This window comes from Artibeus jamaicensis, unplaced genomic scaffold, assembly GCF_021234435.1.
Source record: "Artibeus jamaicensis isolate MK-2021 breed Jamaican fruit bat unplaced genomic scaffold, CSHL_Jam_final contig_477, whole genome shotgun sequence".
Lineage (NCBI taxonomy): Eukaryota > Metazoa > Chordata > Mammalia > Chiroptera > Phyllostomidae > Artibeus > Artibeus jamaicensis.
The window spans coordinates 3615929-3635007 of NW_026521854.1; the positions used below are offsets into that span (position 1 = coordinate 3615929).

Here is a 19079-nt window from a genome sequence, read left to right on the forward strand (position 1 = left end):
CAGAAGGGTCATTGGGCAGTTGTGGGGTTGTGAGAGTGGGTTCTGTGCTCTGGTCCTTCCAGCTCTGGTTCCGCGGCCTCGGGCTAGCAGCTCAGATGCACCGGGAGTGAACATTTACTCCTGGAAAGGAATTAGCACTCCAGAACTGGGAGCCTCCTTGTTTCTTTATTTCTTTGTTTTCCAAAGAATTTGTTTACCAAGACAGCCCTCGATTACCCTAATAGAATGGCTTCTATTAAGTCAGGCATGAGCAGAAAGCGGGGTACACAGGTCGTAAGGCCAGGTGGGAGGCTATTGAAATAGTAGAAGCAAGAGCTGGTTCAGTCCTCACCCAGGGAGTCAGAGAAGATGAGGAGAGGTGAGAACAGGCTCCAGAGAACGGATTCAGAGAAACTCAAATGTGATTGGAGAGGGAGGAGTCAGAAGATGCTTCATGGTTTGAATTTGATGGCTGACAAAACGGTAGTGCCATTCACAGAAGTAGGTAAGTCAGAGGAGGAACTGGTGAGTGGGGTGGACGAGAGTGTAGCTTTGGGAGGTAGAATTATTCGCCTGGGAACAAATGAAAGAAAGGATTACTACGTTTCTCACAAGCTGCACTTTTCCTTTCCCTTTCCTCAGTTTCGTTTTTTCCTCCCTCCCATGATGAACAGATAATAAACAATTTCTCAGCTGACGTGTGGTCATTTCTGCTGCCTGCTTGGCTGTATATGAGGCTTTGAAATTTTAAAAAGTCACTCAGCTTTATTAAGTGAGAAACGTTGCAATGGGTCGGAGGGACAGAGTGCAGGCTTTGGGGAGTGCGCAGAATACAGTGACCTCGGCGGGATTTGAACTCACCACTCGCAGCTCGCGTCCCCTTGGCGTGCAGCCAGAGCCCCCCCGAGTCAGCCATCTCCACGGGGCAGATGCTGTGGAGCGACCATTGTCCCCAGAGGCCTGGGAAGCGCGATGGCAGGAGGAGCTTCATTCAGAGATGCCAGGGACATGTCGCCAATAAGTACATCTTTGTAGTATGTATGTTTTAAATTTCACAAGTGGCCAGAGATCTGGGTGGGGAGGAGTTGGCAACAGGCAAAGAAAACCATATTGTTTTGAATAAAAGCCCAGCCCAGTTCTGTCCCCCTGCCTCCTGACCTACGTCCAGCCTTCCGTGCAGGGAGGAGAGCGGGGAGCTGGGGGACAAGGGACGCGTGGTTGTGCAATGAATCCCAGAGAGGCCTTTCCCTTGTCCACAGTGACTGGCATTTATTGATCACGTAGCGTGTGCCGGGTGCTATTCTCAGCCCTTTATGAACTCACTCAGTGTGCTCAACAGCCTAAGAGAAAAGCATGATGATGACTATAACCTCTACCGTACACAGTGAGCCTGCGGCCCGGTGACTGGGCAGGGTTCACCTCACTGGGAATATTGCCTCAGACAGGTTCTCTGATCCTTCTCAGCCTCAATTTTTCCATCTGTAGACTCAGCACAAAAATCTCTATTTAGAGGATTTTTCCTGCAGTGACCCCTTGTCCCCACTGACGTGACTCTGGCCCCACCAAAGTATGGCCATAGATGACTCGAACTGGTACTACCTGCCAACTCTGACCACAGCTTCTGGCCCTTGCTGAGCCTGCATTTATTCTTCCTATGATGATGACCTGCTCTGGATGGATGCCCCCCTCCCCACTCTCAGGAGTATACGGTCCCCCGGCCCTCTGTGTGGTTCACCCCCAGGCACGTCACACGGTACTGTTGTGGTTTACGGGTCTGCCTCCCTCGTTGGTTGGTGAACCACACCAGGACATCTTCGTGGAGACAGAGTGTAGGATGTTGCCCCAGGTGGCCAAACTCACTAAAGAAATGGCAATCTTCAGTCCGAACAAAACGTGATAGCTGCCTTCCAACGTGTGAGACGCTCTGCCAAGTGCAAGAAAGGTGGGACTTGTTCTAGGCAGTTCTCAAAGAATGAACAGGAACAAGTGTGAGTGTTAAGGGGCAGTTTTTGGCTCCATGAGATGTGGCCTCACTACCCAGGTGAGTCTCATCCACAGGGAATGAGGGACAGACCTTGCTGGGAGCGCCTGGGTGATGCTGGAAGGCTGCTGACTGGCTTTGTCATAAAGGAAATGTGGCCCCAGGTCCCTCCACTGCTCCAGGGTTCTGTGATCTGTCCCATTCCCAGGCACACTTAGCGTCCTTGGGGACAGAGAGAGAGAGAGAGAGTGGGACAGAGCGGTGAGGGCTGTGGTGAGACCCACTATCTGTGCGCTCTGGTGTCCCCAGGCTGGACCAGAGATGCAGCAGCTCCATCTCTCAGGCCCTGGGCACTGGAGACGGGCCTTCTGGAGGAAGTCTCCAGGCTGTCCAGGTAACTGCTATTTTGGGGACCCCTGGGAACAAATGCCAAGACCATTCGTTCGCCATAACACTTGACCTGTGGGCATTGCTTCACAGTCTTAAAAATACTCTCACACTCTTACCTCACTTTCTACTTAGAACCACCCTGTTGTGTGAGACGCAGATTATTGCCATTTTGCAGACCAGTAAACTGTGCCTTGCTGAGAGTGAATAACAGCCCCAAACACTCAGCCTATCCGTGCGGCATTTCAGGCTAGGATTCAGGACCTCTGTTATTGACTTGGGTTGTCTTTTCGCAACATTGGCAGCCTCTGGCGCTCACTTGCCAAATCCAGCACAGAAAACTGATGATGTACCAGGTAGGACTCAGGGTATGAGGGAGAAAATGCCTGGCACAGGAACTCAAGGGGTTTGTTTGTTTCATGAAGCAGTGAGTCCAGGGGCTGGCGGTCCTGAGCGGACGGAGCTGCTCAAGGACCCAGGTTCCCTCCATCTTTGCATTTCACCATCCTTTATACATAGGCCTTCAACCTCATGCTCGTCCCCTGTAGCATCACATCACAGTCCACATAGGAAGAAGGGAACCAGTAAAGACAACAAGAGTGTTCTAGGGAGTCTTTGCCTTCGATTCAGGAGCTCCTCCCAGGGACTTTCTCCCACACCTCCTTGGCCAGAGCATGGCCTCCACTTGGTGCAGGAAAGGCTGGGAAATCCAGTACTGTAGCTTTGCAGCCCCCATAGTAGAGGAAGGCAACGAAGAAAAATTGCCGATCCCCATGACTGCACAACACCTCTGTCTAAACGTGCCAAAGCGTGGCTTGTGCCCCAGCTCCCGGGTCCAGGTGCTTCCTCCGTGCACACGGCCCAGGAAGCATCTTTGTCCACAGCAATGGAGAGAAAGGATGTGCTTCTGGTTGCCAGCCTGAAATGTGAGTCGGTCCTTGGGAAGGAAAGGCTTTAGGCTCAAGGGACACCACCAGCCTGCATCCTGGGGGTCCAGCCCTGATGAGGAACAGCTGTTACACTCAACCTCCCCCAGGAAGAAGGCTCTTAACTAGATTTCCCATAGAGAACTTTGTGGGGGAGGTTCAAACACAACCAACCCACTACAGGCTAAATTTGTATGCCAACCAACATCGAAATGAATAGTGGGAGCAGAGGGTGACTTGTGTCTGTGACTTCAGCTTCTGTCTTTGGTGCCCCAAGCCCCTTAATCTTCAGAGCCCAGGCACAAGGGACACCAGTGGAGGTCATAGACCGTGTGACCTTTATGTAGAGGGCACACGGTCTTCCCTGAGAGCTCACTGAGCAGAAAGAGCAACCCGGGTTTCAGTCAGTGGTGGATTTGGCTGGGGGCTTTTGGGAACCCGACTTTAATACTGTAGTCCTTGCCTTTGCCTCTGCATTAGTGTCACCTGGGAGACTTCCAGGTTGACAGCAATGCCTGGGCCGCACTCCAGATCCCTTAAGCTAAGGGTCCAGCTTTGGTCACTTAGAAAATCTCTGGTGACTCTAATGCGGAGGCAGGGGTAAGAACTTGCTGTCAAGTTGCCCACGAACCTTAACCTTATCAGGTCAGCTCAGTCTCCCATTCAAGGATAAGTGTATGCTGACAAGCCACATCCACAATCACATCATAAAATTAGAGAAACACAAAGCCAGACACTCCCCAGTTCCTGATGGTCCCCAGATGGGCTGGAGGACAGTCTGAGTCATAAGGAGTCAAAGGCCCAGTTCTAAAAAGTCCCCGGGGTTGGCTTTGGTCAGACACACAGATGGGAGTGATGGCCATGAAGGAAGCATTTTGTACTCACAGGTTCATAGAAGCAGGAGCCACTGCGGCCATCCAGGGCCACCCAGGGAGGCACAAGGGTCAGCCAGTCAGGGGGCCTAAGGAGCGGCAGGGAAGGCAGGGGCGGAGCCTTCACTGTGGTTTTTGTGGGAAGGAACAGGTTAGGCAGGATTCGCAGGGACATTTGTTGGCTGTTTGAATAATGCTGGTGGGCTCTGGGGCGGAGGGGCCACCGCTAGCTGCCTGGTTCGTGGCCCTGGGATGGTTATGTCAAGGAGATAGTGGCTCAGGCTGATGACAGAGGTGACATAGGGTGCAGGCTCTGGACTGGGTGGTTTATGTTTCTGCAGGCGAGCATTTGCTACCTGCAGAAACAGACAGCCTCTGCAGGCTGCAGGGCCAGCAAGGCCCTGACATGGAAATGTCAGAAAACAAAACACCCAATTAGTGCAGGTCCCACCCGCTCAGTGCCCCTAGCACTTGGGACTATCTACAGACATCCAGTCACATGCTGCCCAAGGACGCTTCCACTTTTTCTTTCTGGACAGGCAGTTACACGCAGACCCCCCCCCCCCAACCTGGCCAGGTGGAGGGAGAGGGTCTCCACACCTCCAGAGTTCACCTCCGCATCAGGAAAGTTTCTCCACCCAGAGTTACAGAGAGGGCAGCACGCTGGCCTGCCTGCGGGAAGGACCCCTCCAGGGCCATGCCCGCCATCCTCACGCCAGGGGCTGCACGGACACGTGGCGGTCTTCCCTTCTGGCTGGCAGACACAGCAAGAGCGTGTGCTACTTGAGGCTTCGGAACCTACCACTGTTTCTGCACATCTTAGGCACTTGGGCGAAACATTAAAAGTATGCCTGTCAATTTTATAGGCAAAAATGAGGTTTTGTTTTATAATTTGCTGTCTTCGAAATCCAATGTTTGCTTGTACTTTTATTGGTTTTTTGTATTTCTTATTTTATGAATTGTCTATTTGTGTCATTTTCTTACTTTTGCCATTGGGTTATTACACTTTTCCTCATTGACTTCAAAGCTACTCTATGTGTAATAAGGATATTAATCATTTTTCATAGATCTTGTAAATATTTTCTTCCAGCTTATTATCTTTGAATTTTAGAAGTTTCAAAATTTTATCTAGTTAAATATATCAATCTTCCCCTTCATGCCATTCACTGTTAACAGTTTGTGTGTACTTTTCCAGACATTTTCTATGCATATGCAAATATGTCTATAAATATATATATAGTTAAATATAAAAGGTTTTCCTGCACATTTTACATAAGATCATACCAACTATTCTGCAACTTACTCATTTTGATTACTAGTATATTGAGGATAATTTCCCATTTTAAAATATAAAGTTCTAACTCTAATGGAGTATTCCATTATGTGAAATACTGTACTTTTACTGAATCAGTTTTGAAGCTTTTCTTTTTATTTTTACATTTAAATATGGAAGTTTGAGGTAGAAGAGAGAAATAGAGGCTGCAGTTTATTTATTCCAGATTTTGAGCCAGCTGTCTCAGTAGACTTACAAAGCAATCTTTCCTTTGCCTGCCGGTTTGACACAACTTAATCGTGTATTAAGTATCACCCATTCGATGTCAACTGGATCACATAGTTAGTGCCCCTATATTGAGAACCTATATTGAGTTTCTCTCTGAGTTTTCTATTTTGCTTCATTTACTTATTTATTCTTTGATCAGCACCACACTGCTGTAATTATTTTATAATATATGTTAATATCTACAAAGTCAATATTATCCCTCTATTTCATCTTTATCAATATTGCCTTGGCCAATTTTTTTCATTTATTCTGAATTATAGAATCATTCTATGAAGTCCCCAAAACATCTATTTGGAGTTTTTATTGGAATTATGTTAACTGACTAATTAAAGGATTAGCGACATAATTTGCTAATGATTACTTTAGTATATCTCTCCGTCTCTTCAAGTTTTGTTTATATGTACATCAGTGATGCTTTCTTTCTGTATGTCTTGCATTTTCCATCAAGTTTATTCCCAGATATTTTATATTTTTATTACAATTTGAAATAAAATTTTAAAAGTATGTTTTCTAACGGACTATTATTATTGTCTGTGGGAAAGTACTCATTTTTTGTTCATTCTGTAACAACTCACTTCACCAAACATTAGTTTAGTTGTTTTCAGCTGGTTCTTCTGGATTTTCATGTAGGCAGTTGCAGCGCGTGCAAAATAAATAAATAAATGCTAGAGAGAGGATAGATGGTCTTATTTCTTCTTTTATGGTATTTACACTTTGTTCCTTTTTATTTTCTTATTGCCTTGGCTAGAACCAGTTTCTGGATATACCGTATTTTGCCATATAAAAGCATATAATGCATACTTTTTTGCCCAAAATTTGTAGGGAAAAATGAGGCTGTGCATTATACAAGGGTATAATGATTACCTACCATGGGTATAATAATTGGCATAACAATCCCATGTATAATGCGCACAAAACTGTAGGTGCGCACCATACATAGCAAAATTTGGGTATCAATTAGACAATTTTTTCTCCCTGGGATTCCATTGGGATCACACACGGAGACTATTTATGATTTAATTCTACTCTTCCCCTAATATTTTCATCTCTTCATCCGTTTTGTCTGAGTTCTTGGAGGTTTTCTTGTATTTATCTTCATAGTCTCCAATTTAATTTCTTATGGCATCTAATATGTGGTTCACTGCTTCTTTTGGATTTTAACACTCAACAACCAGTATTTTTCTCTGAAATACTCATCTTTGGAAAGTTGCCAAACTTTTTCCCAATTGTCAAAGCCTCATAATGTGTCTTCCCGAAACACCCATTTAATGATGCCAGTTGTCTGTTCAAACAATTTCAGTGGGTTCTGTTACAGAACAAATTCCAGACGGCTCAGGACACCTTAGGCTTTCTGTTATCTAGTTCCAATAGCCTTCCGGCTCTTTCACCCACCACTCCTTCCCGCGGCCCTGGGTTCCAGCACACGACCCCCACCCCGCCCTGCCACCAGCCTTGCACAGTCCCTCCCCTCTGCCCACAGAGTCCTCTTCCTGCTGCTTTACCTAATCATCCTGCAAGATCAAGTTCAAAAGATGACTGACCCTACGAAGCCCTCCCGGACTCCTAAGGTGGAGAGGTTTAGGATCCCTCTTCTGTGCTTGATAAATGCTCCTTTACTCGGGCACTTTGTGCAGGGACCGCCGTTATGTCTATGTCTGACTCTGTCCAGATCGAGGGGAGGCCCAGGACGCTTCTCTGTTGATCTTGCTCACTGCTCACTGTCTCACACCTTTCTCTTCAGTAATACTCGCCAGTCCCTATTCAACTTAAACCCAGTTACCATTTATTCCACACCCGCACCAAACAGTTAAAAAGCTCACAACCGTGAGTCGTAATACAACCCAGTGATCTTACTACATATGCTTTTGTATATTCGTTCCTTACTTTCCAAAATGACTATTTCATACCTTCTTCTCTGTCCGCAGACGTCCTAAAATCCCTCTTCCCCTGATGATCTTGCCTCTAATTCACCCAGAAAATACAGAGACAATTTCCTCACCCCCCACCAGCACATCTTCCGATTCCCTGTACCCTCTGCCCCCACCGAAGGCCTCCCCTTTCACTCTGCATCCTGCCCCTCCTTCTTCCCAGAGTCTTGGCCCTGGCAATGATCTCCAGCCTGCACCCCTCCCTCTCTACTGGATCACTTCCACTGGCCTGCAAGCATGCTTCTCTGTCGTCTGTCTCTTAAAATATAAGAATAAAAGTAAAACTAAAAAAGATCTCTTAACTCTTCCTCCCACTCTAACAAGACCCCCTCCATGTCTCAGCTGTCCTCCTCACCAAAATCTGGGGTTTTTTCAATCATCTTCAGTAACTATCTCCAGCTCCTCATCTCTCATGTCATCCCCACCTGTGCTTTCTACTCCACTGAAGCCGGTCTTGCCAAGACAACAGTGATCTTCAGGTTGTCACATCACATGGTCACCACTGTGTCCTCATCTTGCTGTACCTTTCGGCAGCATTCAGTCCAGTTGACCACTTACTCCCGGCTCAGATTTCATAACAACTCCCCTTCAGGGGTGCCCCTACCTCCCTGGTCTTCTTTGCTCAATTCTTCTTTTCTCAACGTTAGAGTTCACTCATGAGACCTCTTTTCTTCCTCATGTCTAATCTTTCCATAAATAACTTTATTCTATGGATTTAGGCCCATTCATACTTTAATGACTCCCAAATTTATATATCCGGTCCCAATTTCTCCCCCAAAGTCCAGACTGTGACTCATATACTTGCTTGTATTCTAAGCAGCATTTCTAACTTATGTCTAAAACAGAACTCTTGATGTGCCCCTTCAAACATTCTCCTCTCCAAACCTTCTCTAGGTCATTAAATGGTACCATTCATCCAGTTGCTCAAGCCAAAATCCCAGCCCCCATCCTCCATGTCTCTTTCCCCGCCCCTTTCTCTGCCATACTGACTAGTTCATCAGCAAATCCCTTTGATTCTGCTTAAAAAGACTTCCCTAATCCATCACCTTGTTTCTGTCCCCATTCCTACCATCCTAGTCCAAGACACCATCATCCTTCACTGTACCACTGCAGTAGCCTCCGAACTGGTCTCCTGGCTTCCTCTCTTGCCTCCTGCCAACAACTCATTCTCCACCCAGCCACCAAAACAACCTTATAAAATGTAAATCAGACCGTATCATTCTCCTGATTGAGTCTCCTGACTAAACCTCCCGTGGTTCTGCAGCGCACTTAGGCTAAAACCCCACTCCTCATGCAGGCTGGGGAATGGGGGGGGGGAGCTGTTGTCTTGCCCCGCCCACCTCTCCAACCCTGCCACGACCACTCCCCTCTTGCTTTGCCCTGGCTGCATGGCCTTCTTTCTGTTCCTAGCTTTCCCCTGAAGGCCTTTGCAGCAGCGATTTCCTATGCTTGGATTGCTTAACTCCTTCTCACCCTGCCCTATTTTATGAGTTATAACACTAATCACAATTTAACCTTTCCTCAGGCTGGTTGGGGTTTTTTTGTTTGTTTGATCTGTGTGTCTTACCGAGAGCCAAAGCTTCCTGAGAGTACGGGTCACACTGTCTTGTTCCCTGTGGAATCCTAGCACCTGGAACAGTTTCAGGCACATACTACGTGTTCAGTAGATGCTGGCTGAAGGGATGGATGAGTCCTAGTATTCCTTGCAATGGGTGTGTTTCCTGACCCAGAGTAAGCTTTCCTGTATTTGCTGAACTAATGGATAAGTTGTTCCAGCTGCACTGTGAACTTCTTGAGAGCACAGCAAAGGCGGAAACTGTTGTACGTTTCTTTGTTCCCTCCACAGCACCTAGCCTGATGCTAGGGATTTCCAGTTGTTTAATAAACATGCTCGTTTGATTTATTCCTCTTCATCATAAAGAAAAATCCAAGTGATTAAGCTGTCTTCTTAATCAACTTTATTTCTCTCAGCATAAACACGTGACACAGGAGGAATGTCATGAGAGCCAAGATGACCTGGGTAGGAAGCTATGGGGGTGGGCCAGCCATCCTGGGTGGGAGTAGAGGTACAGGAGGGTCTGCACCTGGCCTTTCTCCTAACAGGATCCTGGCCCTAATGTGACTTTTTTTTTTTGGTGTGTGTGTTACAGAGTGCAACCTACATGCTGGTGATGGTGGACCCTGATGCCCCGAGCAGGTCAACGCCCCTGGCTCGGTTCTGGAGACACTGGCTGGTGACAAACATCGCAGTAAGTTGGCCATGAGGCACTTTCTGATTCATTGTGGATTATGGCTGAAAGTATATCATGCTCTGTGGTCCTCGGCTCCCATTCTCAAGGGTAGAGGACGCTGCTGAGCAAGGACTTCTGCATCAGGTCACCCCTAGCACCCAGTTCTCACAGCCCCTCCAAGTTTTCTCACAATTTCAAAAACTGTCCCAGGATCAGGGGTGCACAGGTAAATGGGCTCTCAGAGTACCAGGGGGATGAGCCCCGCTTTGTAGCGTTTGCTAATTTCTGTAGTGTAAATGCTCCCACCATGACTGGCTTCACAACTGACTCACAAAATTTCTGAAAATATAACAATCGGCTCTGGCACACCACTGCCAGGAGCCCAGACCTCGGGCGAGGGGTGATTCTGTGCAGTTCAGGTGGCAGAGCTGGGGCGGGGGCGGGAGTCCCGCAGGAGCTCCTCCTCCTGAGAGGAAGAGGGGTGGCCATTCTTTCCCTTGTACAGAAACAAATGGCCTCCCCTTGTCCTTGTCCCTTTGCTGTCCTGTGTGAGAAGGAGCCTGGCTCGCACTCTTGGGAGGAGGTCTGAGGAGGTCAGATCTGGCGGATTGTCAATGGACAGTGTGTGGGGCTGGATGGAGGGAAGGTTCTATTGACAGACAAGTTTTGGAGACTCTGGGTTAACCTGACTCCATTCCATTCCTCCCTGAAGGGCTTTGCAGAGCTTTCAGTATCTTAATAGGCACTATGTAACATGCATTTAATTTTCGGCCTCACTTGACTGTTGAATCTTTTGTTCATGAGCACTTTGGGCAAACCCACACTAGCTTCAAGCATGTGCACATCTCTGCCTAGAAAGCCCACCGATGACCTTTGCATAGAGTGTGCAAAGGCATCAACCCCATAGGATGGTGGGAACCCAGAACTAGAAAGGCATGGATTCAGGCATGGCTGGTTCCCAACTCAGTGACCACCTCAGGTCACTCGCGGGCTCTCTGGTGTCTCATCTGTCTGTAAGAGGCGGTTGTCATGATGACCCAGTGAGAAAGCACACCGAGAGCACTTGAAGTAGGTGGAGGATCCTTCGGGTTCAAGGAGCTTGTGTTCTTCCTTCTAGCTCTATGGGAGGAAGGGGTATCCATCTGAACTGGCTATTTTGATGTTCCTGAGCAAGGCAAGGGTTCCCACCACCACTGGCGTGCGGGTGTGGGGGAGTTACCCTGGCAACCAACCCTGCCCAGGGACCACAGGCTCTTCCCAGGCCCTTCCCACTCCTGAGGGAAAGCAGCGGAGCTGATCTGCCCACTACCCCACCAAGCCGCCTCGGCCTGCTGGGGAGACTTGGAGACACCATGAGCATGCGGAGGGGCAGAGTGAGGGGAGGCTCATGCCGTCAGGGCAGGGGGGAGAGCTGAGGGCACAAAGGGAGAGATACTGGAGCCTGTGCCCATCCAGAGCATTGCTATTTTCTGTGCTTGAGACTCCATGGTGGTCGTAAGGAGAGGAAACTCTCAAAAAAGATGTTACACTTACAGGCCACCACCCACACAAGGGTGTCTCTAGGAAGGTCCTACTGGGCAATTCTGAGGCCAGAAATCAGAAGCTTTTGGGGGATGAAGTAGTAACGTCGCGTTGAGGCTGCCTCTCTTCCAAGCCTGATGTCTCCCCACCCGTTCCTCTCACCCCACTACTCACTCCAGACAGTTCTCTCATGTGAGCCTTGTGCCTCAGCAGCTCATCTCAGAAGCAAAACAGGTGGCAGGTGCAGGTGGCAGCTGTCCGGCAAGGCCGCTAAGCCACAGAGCTTACCAGGGCCACCTGCCCGGGTGCGGCCCTCGGCCTTCCAGCTCAGGCCGGAGGAGGCTTGGGTTTCACTCACATTTTCACCCACTTTCCCTGATGCAAGGGCCAGCAGGAAGCAGCAGCTCTCAGCTCTATCCACTTGGCCTATCCACCAGCCCCCGAATTACACCAGCTCCAGACCCGTGCAAACTGGGCTGTTTGGGTCTCGGGCTGTGGACCTTGGCCAAGGGAAGACAGGACTCTAAGGACACCCAGAGGCACTTCCTTTGTGTTGGTGTGAGCGGCTGCAGAGTGGTTTCAAATAAGCTTATTAAAATGCAGATTCCTGGGCGCCACCTCAGGCAGTCTGGAGAGGGCTCAGCATCCACACTTAACGAGTATCCAGGAGGAGTTTAGCAGCTTGAAGGAAGACTGGAGAGCCCTGTGTCAGAATCCCCAGTTAATCCCCAGTTAATCCCCATTAACATCATCCAGTTGTAGAGCAATTTTCAAGTGAAAAGCACCTTGAAAGTTCCTTTCAATCCTCGCAACAACTTCGTGAGCTGGGCATTATTCCCATTTTATAGATGGGCAGAGCAAAGCCTGGACAGATTGAATGGTGCAGCCTCTCAGCTCAGTGGGCTTCAGAGGTGGGTCTTCACTCCTTGCAGCCGGTATTCATAGCACATCTCTTCTGTCCACTCCCCTGTGACAGGGGTGTGTCCCTCTGCCCTCTGCAAAATGGGGACCATGGTGTCTATGCTTCTGCACCAGATGGGGCCCTGTTTCTGGTTATTTTTTATGGGTAGATGCATCCAGCCACCCTCCCCAGAGAATGCTACCTTGGTAAACAAAACACACCTGACAAGCATTTTAAACTTCATAAAAGTGAACTCTCATATTATCATCATCTTCAACAGTAAGTGGCCTCAGCAATAAGGCGTGCCATAAAGTTGTTCAAAACAGTGGAGTGACAATGGCCCTACGATTCACAATGGCCACAGAGGCAAACTTGGTGGAACCAGAGGGGCCCAGGCCTAACTGGGTGGTGGACTGGGGGCCCAAGCTGGGGAGCTCCTCAGCAGGGACAATTTTGTGGCTGTTTTCCCAGGTTAAAACAAGACAGCAACCAGTTCTTAACAATACGGGAGGCATTTAGCTCCTCCCACAGAGAGGCTGGCAGGGCCTGTGACAAATGAGCCCTTAAGTAAAACTAAAAGCTAGAGAAAAGTCCATCAGCAGGGACCAGGCGTTTGTGGTTTGCGTTGCTCCTTTAATTCCACAAACACGGACTGACTATTATTGGCCACAGCATAGTATGTAAGAGCATGGACCCTGGAGCCAGACAGCTGGGGCTCCAGTCTGAATCCGCCAGCCCTGACTCCGTGATTTCAGGAGGCAAGGCGTTCAGCCTGTGCCTCAGTAGGCGGGCTTGTGAAGAGGGTACACCAGGAGCCCCTATCTCGCGCTGCTGTTAGGAAACGTACACGAATTGTTTTAAGTCAAGTGTTTAGGACAGTACCCAGAACGCAGAGTAAGCTGTCCATCACTGGTGGCTGCGATGCCATCATTGTTGCCTGGAGTCAGATGCTGTGCCTGCACTAGGGTCACAGAGGCAAAGTGGGGACATCCCCACCTCCCGAGAGGCAGAGAAAGGGGGATGCGGCATGGGGTGGGGTTGTGGGGGCACTGGGGCTCCCTCCGGTCAGAGCTTCCTGTGCCTGCAGCTTCCCATTGGCTCAGGGGCAGGACTAGACTTCGGTCCCCAAACCTGGCTGTACCGGACCAGGCAGGGACCAACACAGGAAGTGTGCGTCCTTCTGGTCCCCCTCCTTGAAAATCCCTCCTGGAGCACTGACCCGCATACCACCTTCCACCCCCAACCCATGCCTCATCCTTAGCATTTCCTTTAAGATGTTTTTCAGTTCTGATTCAATCTAATGAATACTCTTCATGCTACAGCCTAATTAAGATATCAATTAATTTACATCACTCACTTCAGGAGAGATGCTTATTGGTTCATCTTCTGTTTGTGTCTGAATGTAGTGCTCAGAGCTTTTCATGCAGATATTTTCATTAGGGTTTTTATTGTTCGTGGGAATATCGAACACAGGAAGATGGTATATTACGATGAAATATGATTGGTGACAAAGAACACTGAGAACAATTAAGGAGGCAAGAGTACCTTTTTTCCTACAAAAAAAGAAAAATCTTCCTAGAAACCGTCAATGATTCTAAAATTTGCCCTGAATATCTTTTTTGTTTCAATAAAGAAAAGGAAATGGCAAGTTCACAGTTCCCTTTCATTCAGGGCCCTCCACCTTTGGCAGCTGTAAGTGCAACCAATTCTGGGTTGAATCAAAAGGACCTCTAAGGATTCATTATTCTGTCTACAATTTTCTATAGTGTTGGATTTTTCCATAATTAGAGGGTTTTTTGAAGGACCCCTAAGTGTGAATAAGATGAATGGGAGACCCAGTAAACAGGGCTAGGACCATAGCCCCCTGCTTTCCAGTTATGCGGGCGGCACGTGGCAGGGCTCTTGTATTGGAATGATCGCTCCCACTACTGAGTGATGTCAGACAAGTTACTTGACCTCTCTGAGGCTGCTTCTTGTCTGCAAACCTGACACAAATCCCTGCTCTTCAGGGCTGAGACAAGGAAAAAGGAAATTACATATGCAAAGAGGAGATGCCTCCCCAGAGAGAGGTACTGTAGAAAGCGACGAATTTATCCCTGTTCCTAATCAATCGAGCAGCAGATCCTGTAGAAATTTAAATATATGTATATATTTATTTATATAATCTGATTTTCTATGTGCTCATAAGCAAGCTCATGATAATAGACAGAAGAAGAATAAACGATCTTTATCAGGACCACATGTTCAGGCAAAGAGGTCAGGGGAAGGAAATAGAATTAGTTTTTAGTCTCACTGCTGCTATCTCTGCACGCCTCTGTGCATGCTTTGCCCTGGGCCGTGCAAGGCACAGCTTATGCTCCCGAAGGGCATGTAGGCCAGATCTATGGGCCCCAAGGAGCAGTTGGTGATGGGGACAAGGCAGACGGGCCTTGGTTATAAGCCAGGCTTGGGCGTGGCCGCCAGAAGGAGAAAGGAAAGAGCCTGCACATTCAGGTCAGATGAACCAGGGGAGGTACCAGACTCTGCCACTTCCAGGTGGTAATCTCTGAGCCTCAGTTTCCTGACCATGGAAATGGGCACAATAATAATGTCTATTTGTCAGGGGTCAGTGAGATCAAGACTCTGAACCAGAATGCAATAAAGCAGGACCTCGATCAATAGGATTCTCTCTTCCACAGCCCCAATTTTGAACTCTGACCCCAGCAGCCACTTAGGATTTAGCAGCTTCCCTTCGGGCATTGGACTCCTGTTTTGCCAAGTCAGAATTCTAGACCATGCCCCAACACACAAACCGTAAGATAAAAACACAAAAACAAAAACACTCATTCTTTTCCCTTTTGAGTCAAGATGGATTCAGGCCCAGCCCAGAGGACCTGACCTGACCCTGACTTACTTTGGTGGAGGTAGCAGTTGGGTGGTAGAGAGGGGTCTGTACCACAGCTTGGCCTCTGGGAATTGCCCTGTGACCCCGGGACCAGGCCAGGGCCCCTGCAGGCATCCCAGCCAGGGCACGTGGCAGGCCTGTGGTGCATTTCCCACGCCCAGGGCTGCACCTCCAGCTTTTCTTTCTAACGCCCCCTCGCCATCTCTTCATCTCTCAGCCTCTACTGTGCTGTCCCCATCCCAGCCCAGAGATGCCTTTGCTCTCATTCAAAATAATTTCAGTAAAATGTTGCTACAAAGTAGAACATTATCTTTTGGTGAATGTTTTTAAAGCCCTTCAGGTTTTCATGGTGATTTGCAGTGTAAAATTATTTGCAGATAAGAGCCAAATTAGCTCTTGTACACTGAGGTCGCCGTGTCCTGTTATCCGTGTGAGCTGTGTTTAAATATAATCAGCCCTTAGACTAATGCAGCATAATTGTTCATTTGAAATAGATTTTTTTACTCCATTCAATGAGTCATTAAAATATTCAAGGGATAATGCAGTGAATTGGAAATGAATTTATCATATTATCCCATGCACACTGTAGTGCTTCAGGTAACTAAGGAGAAAGGGGGAGAGAGAATACGAATATAATGTGTACAGACAGGAAGGGGCCAGTATATAAAGGAGTGTGGTAAATAAAGCTTTTTAGTTGGTGTATGGAAAGTATGTATAGAAAGGCCGACCGGGAGGAGTGGAAAAAAAGAAAAATGCCATTCTTTGAAAAGCCCAATCTCTCCCTCTCCCTCCCTCTCTCTCTTTCTCTCTCTCTCTCTCTCTCTCCACTCTGAGATTCTGTGCTCTCCGCTGTTAACTTATTTTTATCAAATATGTTTATATCAGAAAGTCGTTATGGAAACCAGTTCTGCCATCCAGGAGAATTCCTGGATCAGGCAGAAAATTCTCTCTCTCTTTTTCTTTTTCTCTGTCACAAACACACACACACCCACACACACACACCCATAGACACCTCAAAAGGAACAACACGGTCTTGCTCACCCAATTCTGAACTCAGCTCTGATGGGGACAGAGAGTGACACCCTGGCTTCCCTCAAGATAAGACTGAGACCAACAGTCCCAACCCATCTGCCCTAACATAAAGAACCGGGCTGGTCACAGTCCACGGGCCTCAGCCTCCACCCTGAGCACGCTTGCTTAGGAAGGGACACAGGGGTAGGGGCAGCATGTTTGGAACGGTGACCCTCCCTTGATCCCCTCAACCCCAGGAGGGCTCTCACGGTGGCCACTGTCCACGCCACACTTGGGCAGTGCCTTATGTTCTGGCCGTACTATTGTAGGAGGGACAGCGAGCACCCTGAGAAAAGCAGTTGGAACAGCGGGGCTCTGAGAGATCCTATCAGGGGAGCAGGAGCAGAGTGAGGTGGGGAGCGTGTGAAAATTGCATGTGAAGATTATTCCAAGATTTCCTGGACAATCTGAAGGAATCAAATTGGAAAGCAGGGGCAACCCTGCTGTGCTCCTCTGGGCGTTTACATGTGTTCCAACAGGTGGCATTTGCATGCAAGTAAATTTTGGCTGCCTATAATAAAAAACTTTCTAAGAATTTGAACTGCCTAAGAGCTGAGCATACACTCTGCAGGGGAGGGAGCTTTTATCACTGGAAGAACCCACTCAGGGACCACCCACTGTGTAGAAGGCCAGAGAGATGACCTATAGGGTGTGCCCCTTGGCAGCTACAACGTTTCCACCTGCCATATTTCTTCTCCTGGCCAGAGACACTCTGCTTACAGCTTATACACATATAACACATCAACAGTAATAATTAAAGAAGCAAGAATAAAAAGGAGAAAAGATAAGGGAAGAGGAAGAAAGAAAATAAGAAAAATCACTCACACACTTAGCACGTGGTACTGGGCACTGTGCTTGCATGAATATCTCATTTACTCCTCACAGAAGCCCAAAGGGGAAGGTCATGTCAACAAGGAAGTTAAGGCCCAAAGGAGCTAAGCAACATGTCCGTTTGTCACAGCTAGCCAGTGGCTGATTGGGATTTGGACCAAGAGCCTACCCGAATACCATGACCCCATGTGACCTCTCTAGAGTTCAGGCAGATTTCACCCCCAGGCCGCAGGCCCAGCTCATGTGACAGCTTACATGAAGACCAGGAACAGTTCCTGCAGGAGCTGGTGCTGGTGTGAGCTTCCCCAACCTTGACCCTTAGCCCCCATTCTCGGCCACACCCTCTTCAGCCACAGCGCAGCCTGGACCTGCGCCCTGGAGTGCCGCGTGGACCCAGGGAGGGACATTCTCTGACTCACTGTTAGCAAATTATTTCCTTCCCTCAGTCTGTCCCCTCGTCAGTAAAAGAGACAGTAGTGTCGCCTGGCAGTAATGTTGTGAGCACTCATGTGTGAAGCACCCAGCATACAGCACATAGGATTCACGACTTCTCCACTCTAAGCTGCTACACCGTCCTAAATCCCCCCCGAGAAAAGTACGAAGTTGAGCCTTTGTTGGTGAGGAGCACATGTCGCCCCCTAGAGGTAGAACAGGGCCTAGCCAGGAGAATGAACTGCCCACGTGGTTACCACCTAAAAATCCTGAAGGGGAAAAGACACCTGGGCATAGGACCTAACAGAGAGGTGCTGGCACCGACTATTTAACTTGCATTGTGCTCAGCACTGTGACTATTAGAAAATAATGGTAGGATAGATAGACAGATAGATAGATAGACAAATAAATGTTAGAAGAATTTAAAATGTGTTTTCTCTGCTCTCCAGCTAGAAAAGCAAGGTCAGCACATAGGAAGTGAAGAGAGGAATTCCTGGGGTACAGCGTTGCCTCCCATTGGCCTCCTCAGGCTCCAGTGGCTAGGAGAGTTCAGAGCACACGCCCCTCTGTGGTGGTGCAGGTCCCCCTTCAAGGCTCAGTGCAGGCCTCGCCTCCACTGAAAGGCTCGCCCTGATTCCCCCTGACAGAGCCGGTCAGTCCTGCCTGTGCTCCTCCTGCAGTCTATCAAAGCTGTGCCCATGGCCTCCTCACACGGGGTTGTTTTCACTTCTGAGTCTCTTTTCCCAATGAGAGTGTGATTTCCGGGGAAGTGGAGCTGCACCTCATTCTTCTTCCATCCCCAGGGCTCAGCGCAGTGCCCAGAACATAGAAGGCCCTCGGCAAAGCCGAGCAAGTCTGTGAATGGAGGCAGGAGAGAATGAATGGATAAAAAATGAAGGCAGGAGTAGAAAGATGGGTGGACGGATAGTGGTTGGGTAAGTGGATAGGTGGACAGATGGGTTGATGTTTCTCTGCCTATGATTTCACAGTGGAGATCGGAGCTGAGCTGGGGCTTGACCTTGAGCAGGCCTGGCAAAGGCAAAGGATCCATACAACAGACTGCATTCAGGAAAGGAACGAAATAACTAACACCTCAGACATTTGACAGGGGTAGAAAAAGAAACATAGACACCTAATTAAAATTCAACATGGCTGAGTTCATTAAGGCCCTTATCACCTCTCTCTAGAAGTTATTGACAGGTCCCCCTCCTGCAATCTCACCCGCTGTACAAGTGTGTATCTTTCCTTCAATGGTCAGTTCTTCTGAACCTGAACTAGGACTATGTTACCTCCCTAGTCAGAACCCTTCAGTGACTCCTCCTCCTCCGTGTCTCAGGACAGAGTTCTATCTGGTCAGAGTATTAGCCAAGGCTCTGGCCCTGCCTGGCCCACCAGCGCCTGAGGTTCTGTATGTCTCTGGCCGCTGCGGACCACGATTTGCTCCATTCCTCTCCCTAGGAAGCTGCAAACACTTCTATAATCTGCAGTCTGCAATCTGCAAACACTTGTTGCTTTACACGACTTAAGGTTTCTAGATGAAGCACATCTTCAAGGTCCAGCAAGAATTTATATTT

The 19079-nt window shown here is 48.4% G+C and overlaps 1 protein-coding gene across 1 annotated transcript in view; it reads left to right on the top strand.

The window, feature by feature from the left end:
- PEBP4 (phosphatidylethanolamine binding protein 4) overlaps window positions 1–19079 on the top strand; it is a 245740-nt gene that overhangs the window by 144897 nt on the left and 81764 nt on the right. Inside the window, exon 4 of the mRNA XM_037152670.2 lies at window positions 9785–9883. Coding sequence (XP_037008565.2) covers window positions 9785–9883 — 99 coding nt within the window. The remainder of the gene's footprint in view (window positions 1–9784; window positions 9884–19079) is intronic.